The sequence below is a fragment of the Triticum dicoccoides genome, chromosome 5A (assembly GCF_002162155.2).
Source record: "Triticum dicoccoides isolate Atlit2015 ecotype Zavitan chromosome 5A, WEW_v2.0, whole genome shotgun sequence".
NCBI lineage: Eukaryota > Viridiplantae > Streptophyta > Magnoliopsida > Poales > Poaceae > Triticum > Triticum dicoccoides.
Window position 1 is genome coordinate 685,979,926 of NC_041388.1, and position 13,758 is coordinate 685,993,683.

At 44.2% G+C, this 13,758-nt stretch overlaps 1 protein-coding gene and 1 pseudogene across 1 annotated transcript; one reads left to right on the forward strand and one right to left on the reverse strand.

Moving 5' to 3' along the window:
- Positions 1–996: 996 nt before the first annotated feature.
- On the reverse strand, positions 997–8,058 carry LOC119298443 (annotated as a pseudogene).
- A 2,628-nt stretch (positions 8,059–10,686) lies between these two features.
- On the forward strand, positions 10,687–11,292 carry LOC119298444. Its single transcript, XM_037575843.1, has one exon. The coding sequence runs from the start codon at positions 10,744–10,746 to the stop codon at positions 11,179–11,181; it is 438 nt and encodes a 145-aa protein (XP_037431740.1). The 5' UTR covers positions 10,687–10,743; the 3' UTR covers positions 11,182–11,292.
- Positions 11,293–13,758: the final 2,466 nt, after the last annotated feature.

Here is a 13,758-nt window from a genome sequence, read left to right on the forward strand (position 1 = left end):
CATCGAAGGTAACAAGATGGATTTTTTTTTCATATTGCATGAGTCTATCCCTCTACATCATGTCATCTTGCTTAAGGCGTTACTCTGTTTTTAACTTAATACTCTAGATGCATACTGGATAGCGGTCGATGAGTGAAGTAATAATAATAGATGCAGGCAGGAGTCGGTCTATTTGTCTCCGATGTGATGCCTATATACATGATCATACCTAGATATTCTCATAACTATACTAAATTCTGTCAATTGCTCAACAGTAATTTGTTCACCCACCGTAGAATACTTATGCTCTTGAGAGAAGCCACAAGTGAAACCTATGGCCCCCGGGTCTATCTCTGTCATATTAATCTCCTACTACTTAGTTATTTCCTTTGCTATTTACTTTGTCTTTATTTTACTTTGCATCTTCATCATAAAAATACCAAAAATATTATCTTATCATATCTATCAGATCTCACTCTCGCAAGTGGCCTTATAGGGACTAACAACCCCTATTTGCGTTGGTTGCGAGGATTTATTTGTTTTGTGCAGGTGCGAGGGACTCGCGCGTAGCCTCCTACTGGATTGATACCTTAGTTCTCAAAAACTGAGGAAAATACTTACGCTACTTTACTGCATCATCCCTTCCTCTTCGGGGAAAACCAACACAGTGCTCAAGAGGTAGCACTGAGCGGCCTCCTCGCCGGCTCGTACGCGTTGCCGGTGTGTGTCCTGGTGGAGCTGCTGGGACCCATGGCCGCCTACGCTACGCGCCGCAATCACATTCACATGCGAAGGACGGCGTATGTGGCTCGGCACCTTTGAGACGCCCGGGCTCGCCACGCGCGTATGAGCCGATCTATCCCAGTGTTGTAGAATTATGTTGTTTGAAATGTTTAATGTTGAACGAGATTCACTTAAAATGTGAATGAATCATGTTAAAGTTTTCTCTCTCCTACCCTACATGGGTTTTTACATCACCAGTTGGAGATGCTCTTGGTGAACATGACCACCCTAAATACTGTATTACAAACCCATTTAAGCACAAACGTAACAATTACTTGCCTACTACTTTCTGGCTTTTGGGTATGATTCAAGGCATACATAATCACATGATAATGACAAATTTTACGAGGACAACGGGTGTTTATTGTTCCATTAGGTCCGCCCCTTTCTTCTCTGCCAGCTGCTTGAAAGTAAGAGGCATGGTAAACTGCGCCGGGCCATGGAAGAACGCCTCGGCGGCCATCTCAGCAGCCCGCTGGGTGGCGTGCACCCAGTCCCAGTACACGTAGCCATCACGGTCGCCGCAGAGGTTCGAGGTGGGCAGGCAACGGGCCTCCCCGCCGAGCCTCCCGCTCCCGCAGCACGCGCTGGTCGCGTTCACGAAGCCTTGAGCCTGCGGGTCAGCGATGAGGGCTTGCCTGTGGGCAAAGCCGTCGGCGAGGGAGCAGGCGAGGCCCGGCAGCCTGGGCGCTAGGTCGGCGAGGAAGGACTCGAGGGCGCCATTGAACCCGGCCGCTAGCTCGTTTGTGCCGTCGTTGCATGCGCCGGTCGCGTCGTGCGCGCGGACCATTGGGATACACCCGGACAGGCCAACGTTGATGATGCCGATCTTCCTCGCGCCCATCATGTACAGATCCTGCATAGTATTAGAAAACAGAAATGGTTGGTGCCCACGATGAAGCATGTACTGGTACGGTGGTACCTAACGTGATGTCGGCGACGAAACAACTTGGTTGGCTTGTGTTTCGACGTGAGCTGGAGGAATAATGCGGGATGGATGGATGTTCAACGAGGTAAATAACTGTACTAGCAGCTTGCTCATGTCGAATGGAAGTATTGGACCTGCTTCGACAACGGGATGTTGTTTCCGGTGCTCTGCATCCGGCCCGGCCACACGCACGGGCACGGATCAATCAAGTCAAATGATATAAAACACTGACAGTTTCCAAAAGAAAAATGTATCTCTCGATCTAGATCTTCGAAAAAAAACTCTCGATCTGGCTCAACTTTACTAGTACTTACCGTTGAATCGAGAATCCCAGCTCCTGCAGATGCATAGCTTACACCTCTAAGCAGAGCAGTGCCGATCAGACGACGATGAGCTTTCAGCGACAGATAAGCCGGAGGGCTCGTCTCGAACCCTAGATTCTTGCTGCATGCATGAGTAACTGTTAGAATTGTATTGAATATTATTGTACAAGGTAGGTTACAGTTAGACTTGATTTTGGACTGTGTATAGACATGGTAGGAGTTGTGTTCTAATAGGACATCTGTATCCTAGGCCTCTCATATATATCAAGGGTAGACACACGATGTAACCCATGCCAACATAATAGCACGGGCACGCGGGGGAACCGGCGGCGTGTGCCGGCACCCGAACGGCCGGGGTGCGGTATTGTGACGGTGTTATGGGAAGGAGCGCCCGTAGTCATATGCCCCGGGGATGTAGCCATATCGATGAACCTCGTTAACAAATCTCGGTGTCGTACTTGTGTGATTGCTTGATCCTCGGTAGATCGACGAAGCGCCTCGAATTTATTCTAATAAATGGTATCATAAGCTAGGTTGTTCGGAGGCTGTGGATTGTTGATCTAGAAGATGGTGTCGAAAAGTTGATCGCTCGGGAGAGTTCAGCAGGAGATTGGATAGAGTCGAGATAGCAAGGTGATCCCAGGATTGCAGACGAGCGATCGACCGGGATACATCGGTACTTGGGAAGCAATTGAATCAAGCGAGACAGCGTATGTAGCAGCAGGCGGCATCAGCAAGATCGAGCCTCAGATCAAAGGCGGCGGCGAACTCGTGTATGGCAGGCAGCGTCCTTGGGTTTGACATCTCGACGAGTTTGGAAGCAGGCGGAGTTCTCAGCGGCGGCGCGGCGTATAGCGCAAGCAGCAGGTCAAATCGGATCATTCGATCCGATCAAAACCAGGGCAGCGTGCGAGAGAAGTCCAAGGCCATGGTGTGATGGCGGCTGCAATCCCAGTAGCGGCCGAGGCAGCAGCAGCGCAGGCGGATGGCATCCGGTCTGCCTGAGGCATCTACAGGCTGGCGTGTGAGGCGTGCAGCGGAGGCTACTATCCTACGAATTAGCTATATGTCAGTCAGCTGAAAATTCCTTTTCTGGTCAGTCGATTTTGTGACCCTTTGATTTTGCTTTAAGATGTGTGCTGTTTTCTATTTTTTTCTGTGTCATTTTGGTGATGAATTTAGCTCTGTGGAATTGATTGACCCCTATTTTGGGTCAGTTGAATTGCTTCATGGGCTTGTTTTTGTTTTTCTGGGATCCGTTTTTCTTTTTCTTTTTTCCTTTCTTGGTTTTTTTTTTGTTTTTGTGGGTTTTTGGCTGGGTGTAATTATATACATACAAATATGTGCCAAAATTTCATGATTATGTGATTATTTTGGCACATTATGATAAAATGCAATTTTGGTGCAAAGTTGTGTGCACGTTTTTTTTAATTCTCTCCTCTTCTTAAAGAAATACCAACACCACTAGTTCATTTTTTCAGGAAAAATCATTATTTCGATAATGTTTTACTCTTTACTTATTTTTATTCTACTTTAAGGTTAATACCAATTCCACTATTCATTTTTTTCTCAGATTTTGTTTTTGCAAAAGTTCAACTTTTATATGCATATTCTTGCATATTTTTTGAAGCGCAATTTTATGTATATTTCATGTAAATTTTGTCAGTGTTTGTTTTAGATTCTTTTTCCCATTTTCTTTGTTCTTAAATGGTAATACCAATGCCACTAAATCATTCTTTGCTAGGAAATTTAATTCTTTCGTTTGTGGGTATTTTTGCTTTTTTTTATTTCTGTTTTCTGTTTCTATGCATTTTTTCTTTCTTTCTTTTATTGATTATATTTTTTGTTTTTGTGGGTTTTTGGCTGAGTGTAATTATATACAAACACATACTATATAATATGTACCAAAATTTCATGATTATATGATTATTTTTGCATATTACAATAATGCAATTTTGATGAAAAGTTGTGCGCAAGTTTTTTTATTTTTCTTTCTTCTTCAAGAAAAATACATTATTTCAATTACACTATATGTAAATTATAGTATAATGCAGAAAATGCACTGTTATACGCTTATTCTTTTCATATTTCAAAAAGTGCAATTTCAGTGCAAATTGTGTGCATGTTTTGAAAGTTTTTTCTTTTTTATTTTCTTTCTGCTTAAACTGTTCCGTTCTTTCTTAGAAAACTGCATTATTTCTGCTTAAAAGGGCAATACCAATGCCACGAATTCAATCATCATAGAAAACATTTTTTTTATTTTGTTTCAGTTTTTATAACATTTTTATTATTTTTTTTTATTTTCCTTTTGTAAGGGTAATACCGATGTCACTAATCCATTACTTTTGAGAAAACACTTTTTTTGTGGAAATCTCACTATAATATGCTCATTTTTACTTTATTTTTTATTTCTGTTTTCTATTTCTATGAGTTTTATTTTACCTTTTTTCTTTCATTTATTGGTTATTTTTTTGTTTTTTGTGCATTTTTGGCTCACTGTAATTATATAAAAACAAATACTATAAAATATGTGCCAAAATTTCATGATTATATGATTATTTTTGCATATTACGAGAAAGTGCAATTTCAGTGCAAAGTTATGCGCAAGTTCTTTTTAATTTTCTTTCCTCTTAAAGGAAATACATTATTTCTGTTACACTATGTGTAAATTATAGTAGAATGCAAAAATTGCACTATTATATGCTTATTATTCGCATATTTCAAAAAGTGCAATTTCAGTGCAAATTGTGTGCAAGTTTTGAAAGTTCTTCCCTTTTCATTTTCTTTCTTCTTAAAGGGTTTCATTCTTTCTTAGAAAACTTTATTGTTTTGAGTTTTGTTTTAGTTTATTCTGAAAGGGTTTCACTTATTTTTAGAAAACTTCATTATTTTATTTCATTTTTTCTTTCATCGGGAAGGGTAATACCAATGCCACGAATTCTTTCTTTCATAGAAAACTTCTTTTTTATTTTTTAGTTTTTATTTCTTTTTTTACTTTGTTTTAGTTTTGATTTTCTTTTCTTTTGTAAGGATAACATCGATGTCCCTAATCCATTACTTCTTAGGAAACACTTGTTTTTGGAGATATCACTATTATACGCTCATTTTTGCATAGTAATAATACATTTTATATATACACGTATGTATATGTTTTTATATGTATAAAATAAATATACATATTGTTTGCCAACATGTGAGATTTTTCTTTTATTGAGCAAAGCCAATATGTGTGAGAGTGCTATTCATCGATCATCTACAAAGGCTTGTCCAACAATATACTAGAGCAGCCGTAATCATTGTACAAAAAAGTAGACTCGCTTGGCAGTACTGGACTGCAGCTTGCACCTGTGCGTTGGGCTTCTGTTGCTGCAACTACCGTAACTGGACTGCCTAATTAATTAGGCTCGAGTGAAACAGTTTGAGGTCAATCGACTGACCCAAGAAAAAATCAGTCGATTGACCAGTAGCCAGTCCCACTATCCTAGCTGTTCGGCTGAGCGGAACGCCGAGTCTGGACGTGGTGCGCTAGGCGGCGGGCAATGGATCGATGCGCAGCGGAGCACACATGAATCCGTGGAGAGCTACAGGGCTGGTTTCAGTGCAGGTTGGAGGTACGTGAGAACACTGGAACGTGAAGCTACGTGAAGAGATTTGTTTAAGGAAAAAGTCTGGTTCCGGGAGGCTTTGCAGTGTGTCAGAACATGAAAATAGCTGCCCATATCGAGTTTAGATCATGAGAAAGGAAAGAACAAGGAAGATTGCAAAGGTGGTCAAGCACGTGTATTGTTTACTGTTGAGCTGAGAGTTTGAGCTAGTTGTTACACGGGCACAAGGCTATGAGGGACTACTTTTTGGGATTCTTTGCTTTGTACATGGATTGGAGACGGCATGGCAGTAGTGATGTTGTTCAGCTAAGTCAAAAGGGAACCGAAGACGGCGACAAGCGTATAAGGCTCGGAGGAGTCTGGAGTGTGTCGTGGCAGGATCATGCATACATAGGGCGTCAAGGCAATGCACAGATGTGCGGGTGGACACGACGCGGGGTGGAGCATGGTTGCAGTCGGATAATTTCGGCTGGGTCGGACTAGACAGTCTGGCGGATCGACGTGGATGTTGGTCAAAGCAGAAGACGGTGGTGATTTCAGCGACGACGACATAGGAGCGTGATGCTGATGATGGCCGACTTCTGGTGCGTGGAAACACGTGGTGCAGGCCTGAGGGCTTGTGCGGCTTCGACAAGACTATGGCGCGGGGTTGATTCAAGGCAGTCTACACATGAGAGATTGAAGTCAACCGGGCGCGGGGTAGCATGGCGCAGCTACATGGAGTCATGTTGAAGGTGGAGCTGGAGTTTGACGGAAGACTTCACTCTGTGCTGATGGAGGGGCTACAGTGTAAGATATCGGAGAATCGAAGCCTATTTCAGCGGGATAGCGAGAGACACGTGGATCGGACTTGGTACCAATGGTTTGATGGAGACGTGATACTCGGCATCGGTCGGTGATGATCGGTGGTTCTCTGCAGTGGGGGTTGAGGCAGTGTGGGCTAGCTACCCGGGAGACTCGACCAGGACAGCAGAGGCTCGACGCGGTGATAGCGGCGAGGCGTGCGGTAAGCATGGGACACAGCGACAGGCCAAGGCATTGGTGGTCAGACATGTGGTCAGACAAATTGAGCAGGGGGTGCTGAGGCAGTGTTGACGAATACCGGATTCAAGTTGGTGACTGGGTCTATCGGTGCCGGTTGATGGACATAAGTTGACCATGGAGAATCTGAGAAAGTGACGGAAAGTCTGAAATTGTCAAAAACAAAAAGAGTACATGGCCGTATATTCTGTGGTGTTCGGTGCACATGGCAAAGTGCGGGTGACAAGTACAGAAGGAGATGGAGTGCTATAGCTGTGGGACATGTCAGAGACTATCCAGGGAAAAGGGTGAGACAACTGTGAATTTGACTCAAAGTGACACAGGGCGACGGTAAAATTCCTTCAAGTTTCAGACAAGCAGTCAAGAAAGAGCGGTGACGTTGAGTTCAGGTAACTCTTATATGTGGCGTTCAATATATGAGTTGTTCATTTTTCACGCAGACAGTGGTCGGTGTGTGATGTCGTTGAACGGATACTCCGGAAGTTGGAAGCACAAAGTAGAGTAACGAGGAACTTAATTTTTGCTCGAGTGTTGACTGTGACGAAGACAAGAAGGGACTACAGTTGCAGGTGGAGTCACATTGAGTCTGAGAGTAGCAGCGGTGCTCATGGCGTATCTCAAGTCCAATGTACATGAAGGTTCGACGCATGGATGAATCCAAGGTGGTGGGGAATATTCGCCAAGGTGGAGTTTGTTAGAATTGTGTCGAATATTATTGTACAAGGTAGGTTACAGTTGGACTTGGTTTTGAACTGTGTGTAGACGGGGTAAGAGTTGTGTCCTAATAGGACACCTGTATCCTAGGCCTCTCATATATATCGGGGGTAGACATACGATGTAACCCATGCCAACATAATAGCACGGGCACGCGGGGGAGCCGACGGCGTGTGGCGGCACCCGGGCGGCCGGGGTGCGGTATTGTGACGGTGTCATGAGGAGGAGCGCCCGTAGTCATGCCCCGAAGATGTAGCCATATCGGTGAACCTCGTTAACAAATCTTGCTGTCGTGATTGTGTGATTGCTTAGTCCTTGATAGATCGACGAAGCGCCTCGAATTTATTCTAACAGTAACATTGCTGAATCAATATATCATCATCTTCTAGACTTCTACCAACAATTGATATGATGGATCGATCGACGTACCAATGAAGTCGGCCACATTGTAGCCATTGCTGAACCTTCCGGTGGGCTTAGGTCCTCCGGGTCCAGGGAAGTCGACGCCATGGAAGGGCTTGTTGGCCCTTGGGACACTTTCTCCTGGTAAGTAGTTGTTGTTGCCCACGTCCAGTGACGAGTCCCCGAGCACGTAGACCGCCGGCACAGCTCTCGCCGTCTTGCCAGGCCGGAACCCGGCAAGAGCACTGAGCACCATGACAAGGCCAGCAACAACACCCTTCATTGTAACAAGCAAGCTAGCCCAGACTACGATTGCGGGAAGCGGGATGATCTCACACATCCATGGTGGATTACTCGGATTAGAATGATCCAACACAGAGCTCAAGATCAAGTAGAGGAAGCAAGGAGGAAGAAGAGGGATAGCACGCCTATCCCCAGCACAACAGCTCTTTAAAATCAAGCACGCACGCACACTTACAGACGGGTCCAACCGGCTTCTGCGCGTGCGTGGAGCGTCTTTGGCCATGTTCTGCTTCAGCCTCCTCTGCTCTCTTCGCTGCTGCAATATGGGCCATGCGCTTCTCCCATTTCTTGTGCGTCCGGCGTCGGCGTGTGATACATTCATCTCATGCCCATGTGGCCTCCATGCCTGCCTTGCGAGTGTACAGCTAGCTAGGTGCCACGGCCGTATTTTGCTATTCAACCACTACTCAACATTGATTGCAATTAAGGTAGGTAATGGCAAGGGGAAACTGCTTATATTCCTAAACTAGTACTCCCTCCGTTTCGAATTACTTGTCTTGGATTTGTCTAAGACAAGTAATTTAGTGCTAGATACATTCGTATCTAGATAAATCTAAGACAAGTAATTCAGAACGGATGGAGTAGTGGTCAGCCCAACGTGCTTGTTTTGATAGCAAATCTTACCGTTGAGTAGGTAGAAAACAAGTTTTTATCCAATTTTTGGTAAACCAATTTAAACATTATTATTTTTAAACAAAACCAGTTTAAATATTTGAGCCAAATGGAAAGAAGGATCGGTGATACATAACTAACGAACTGGATGTTGCCTCAACTTGTCATCCTTGCTCACCTTGGTGCCTAAAGTTGTAAAATGCATGAAACTAGTGCTCGAACTTGTTCAGGCATGCAAATACGGTGCCTCCATCCGTATCCAGACGTACATCCAGCCCGCGTGGCGGTGGGACACCTGTCCGTGGCTAAGAGCAGGGAAGGCGCTGGGTGGCTCGAGCGTGAGGAACTTTTTGTACAAAACCCCCCTCATATTTTATTTAGTCATGCAGGAAAACCTCAAACTTTTAAGTTTTATTTTCATTTTTTCATTTTTTCTATTTCTAATTTTCATATTATTTTTACCGTTGAAAACTAGAAATGCAAGAAAAAATTACAACTTCCATAAACATAAAGAAAATGTTTCACGTGTATTAACAAATTATAACATGTATTTTAAAAATGTTTGTATTGAATTAAACAAATTGGCAATGTGTATTTAAAAAAATCAATTTGGACTAAAAAATTATTCTGTACCATTTTGAATAAATGTATTAAAAATCTCAACACAATACTTTTTAATGCAGGTTGAATAGGTTACAAAATACAACGTTGTCAATTTATTAATAATTAGGTATTTTAGAAATACAATGAATATAAAGAATAATAGTGTGTGCGTGTGGTCTCGACTGATCATACATAAATTTATACAACAATTTCTAATATAGGTTGACCTCTTTCAATCCCCATAAAATTTTGAAAAAGTTCATGTCTACCTCTTAAAAGTACACAATAATGAAAATAGGAAAATACTTAAAATAAAAAATAATTGCATTTTGTATTTTTTATATGGGAAAATTTACGTCCCATGAAAATTAACAGGAACTTGAAAAAAAAGATATATAACGCATTAGGAAAATTATAGAGCGATAAATTTACGTCCCATGAAAATTAACAGGAACTTGAAAAAAAAGATATATAACGCATTAGGAAAATTATAGAGCGATACGTGAAAAGTGTTTACATAGTTTTCTAGCTAAGAGGTGAACGCAATGCATATTTTGGCTGAGTGGACATGATCAAGCCGTGGTAGACCAGGAGGTGCCAGGTTTTAAATCCATCCATGATGATTTTTTCCATGTTATTTCTCGTATTTGAGGTCTTTCCTATGTGATTAAATAAATATAAGGATTTTCCGGTAAAAAAAAACTCACGCACAGAGTACGCATCACTTTTCCCCTCTCAGCCACTTACAAGTGGGTCACCACCACGCTAGCATGCCACGCGGGCTGGACGTATATTCGGATACGGAAGAGTCATTGTATTTGCATGACCGGACAAGTTCGAGCAACCGTTTTATGTATTTTACAACTTTAGACACCAAACTGACCGTGCAGGACAAGTTGAAACATCAAAAGTAAAAGTAAAGACGACATAATTGCGCCAACAATGATGTTCCAAATAGAGATATAGTGTAAATTCCCCTATTTTCTGCGATGAATCCAGCATACATTTTCAATTGTGCTACATTGCATACCCATTCAATTCAGCGGCTGGCGGGCTGTGCTATGCCGTCGCGACCCTTTCTGGACTTAGTCAGAGAAGGCTGTGTGAGTATCACCGTATCTTCGTTCTTCGCCACTTAAGTGCTCAAATAAAGCTCACATCTGTTGACGAATTCAATCAAAAGACAGAAAAGTACGTAGGTCCAAACGTATTGACATCCCACTCTAGAAATTAGCAACCCGTAGCTCTCAAAGCTGACACACAGAAAATACTTACTCTGATACACGGTGATCAATATTGAAGCTTTCTCACATCTACTACTACATAACTATCTATATATACCTTGGCTTGGCAATTGCCATATCAGACTCCATCATTCACGGTTAGCCAGCTCTCCCATCCCGCAAGATCATCAACACCACATTGCAGGAGATATATAGCCTCGCCTGACATGGCATCCAAAACCGTCGAGATCCACCGTGTTGGCGCGGAGGTATTCCGCGGCGACGACGCCGTGTGCAGGAAGAAGTCGGTGGAGGTGCTGGCGGAGCTGGGCCTCCCGACGGGCCTGCTGCCCCTGGAGGATATGGAGGAGTTCGGGTACAACCGCGTGGCCGGCTTCATGTGGCTGGTGCAGAGGAAGAAGACGGAGCACACCTTCAAGAAGGTGAAGCAGACCGTGTCATACGCCGGGGAGGTGACGGCCTTCGTCGACCCGGGGAAGCTGAGGAAGATCACCGGCGTGAAGACCAAGGAGCTGTTCCTGTGGCTCAGCGTGGTGGAGGTGTCTGTTGTTGAGAGCGTGACGGCCCCTGGTAAGGTCACCTTCAAGACCGGCACTGGTCTGTCCGATACCTTTGATGCAGCTGCTTTTGCGCTTGGGGAATGAGTGGTTGTGCTGTGCTATATATAGTTGCACAAGTTTGTTTGTGCCAGATACAATACTTATAAACCGTTGCGATGCTTGTGAGCAGGTGTCCTTGTTCCATGCATATGCATGCCTGGATGAATGAATAGAAAGAGAGTGCCGCTCGATCGATCCTGCCTCCCGCGCGAGACCAAACCTCGTAGCGCTCGCTCGCTCACGTCGTCATCATACTTTTACTTTCATATATAGAAGAAGAAACGCGTGGAATCAAATGAACAAAGCAAAGAAAGGAAACGCGCGCGTGCTCAAGCTGGCCGGTGCGTTAGCTGCGGAATTAATTCATTCATTCTCTCGCCTCCCATCCCAGGACAGGACAGGACAGGAATGAATTTCTTTTTTTTTTCTTTCTTCAGCGGCTTCCCGGGAAGGGAAGGAATTCGTACGCACGGCGCCCCCGTGCGGACATGCCGGCGGCGGTCGATCACTTCATCCTTTTCTTTCGTCCTTTTCTTTCTGATTGAGATTGAAACACGGACGGACACATCTTCGAACGCATGCATGCAACTCAGCTAGGAGTACAGTACACGAATGGCCGTCGCAGCCGACACTACCGTGTCGCCGTCGCCGTCGCCATCGACAAGCAAGCTCCAAACTGGTGTGTTGGTGATGCAGGTTGCTGAGAGGATTGTAGTCTAGGCGAAGAGATAACTAGCGCTTGTTCTCCACGCGCGCAAGGGGTTTCCGGGAGAGTGGTCGTGATGTAGTAGATAGGTAAATAGCAGTGACCCATCCTTGTCCCTCTGGCGTCTCATGCCTGAATCTGTTGTTTGAATATCGATTTATCTCAAATATTGTTATGCCATCAATTTGTGTTGTGTCCATTAGAGAGACCTGATTGTTGTTTGAATATTAATGCAGAGGGAACTCACACACTGAAGGGAATTGGTTATCAAGCTGAAGTGGCTTGACATCAATATCATCCAGCAGTCGGTACACGGTGTGATGATCTAGGCTCCCCAGGACTGCCTCTTCGGCTCTAAGCCTCTAACTACTTAGGTGAGTACCTGGTATCTCCGTCCTCCTCTATTTCGCCTCTCTACCATGCTCTAGGAGCTATGGCTGTTGTGTGTTGGCCATCGAGCCGAAGTTCATATTTTCCATGATTTGGTTCAGTGGTGATTTCATGTTCATGCTCTAGCTTGGTTGTGGTGTTGATGAAATACTAGGGATTGGGCTTGTTAAATTGTGATCCAAAATATATCGTGTTGGACTAGACGTAGTACAACCGGTGTGGGCTTTTGCATTGGTATCGACGCGTACGAGTACAACTCGTTTACTTGTCCTCCAAGGACTCTCATGTATTGCTCTCATATATACCCCATGTAGTCGCACCTAAAACGGTCTGTCGTCCCGTGCTTGTAATACTCCTCCTCATAGTGATTGCACCTTCGTGCGTCCGTGGTTTTCTCCCGCAAAGGTTTCCACGTAAAAATCCATGTCTCTTTGTCTCGTTTATTCTCGTTATTATGTAACAAGTGGTATCAGAGTCAAGTTTCAGATACGAGATTTAATACGAGACTTGTCCTCCAAGGACTCTCATGTATTGCTCTCATATATACCCCATGTAGTCGCACCTCAAACGGTCTGTCGTCCCGTGCTTGTAATACTCCTCCTCATAGTGATTGCACCTTCGTGCGTCCGTGGTTTTCTCCCGCAAAGGTTTCCACGTAAAAATTCATGTCTCTTTGTCTCGTTTATTCTCGTTATTATGTAACAAGTGGTATCGGAGTCAAGTTTCAGATACGAGATTTAATACGAGAGTTAGGGTTGCGGTCTGTCCGCCGCAGCCATCTTCCGCGATCCGTCGAAACAGAAGACAGATCGCTGCAGCAGCCGCTGTTGAAACCCAGACTGACAGGAAATCGATCTGCGCTGCTGTCCCGCCTACAAAGCCCTGCGCTATTGGAGCCGCTCTATCGATCCGCCGAGCCACGCGTTGCTGCGAGCGCACGCATTAATCCGCCGAGTCGCCGTCCATCAGTAGTACTACTTCCAGTACTAGTACACACGCGCGAGAATCAAGGCCTGGTTGATCTGCTAGTAGCCTAGCTACTTTTCACGTGAAGCCATCACGTCAACTCCTTTTGCTCTTCGGTTGCTACATCCACCCGAAGCTACCAGGTCCTATTTATCCTACTATCTGTTTGATCTGCATATTAAATTCTGTCAAGAATTTTTTCTTTCGGCTTGTACTACTTTGTGCACAGTTTATCAACTCATGGCATCCATGAAGTACGATTTTTCGCTGCTGGATCGTGACACAAGGTTTACCCTATGGCAAGTCAAGATGCGGGCGTTGTTGGCACAGGCCGACTATGATGTAGCACTGAATAGTTTTGGGAAGAACCGAATTGAGGACTGGACTGCTGAGGAGAAAAGAATTGATTGTAAGGCTTTGTCACAAATTCAACTCCATTTGCATAATAATATTTTGCAGGAAGTTTTGAGCGAGAAAATTGCCGCCGCTCTATGGTTAAAGCTGGAAGGGATTTGCATGACTAAAGACCTCACCAGCAAGATGCATCTGAAGCAAAATTT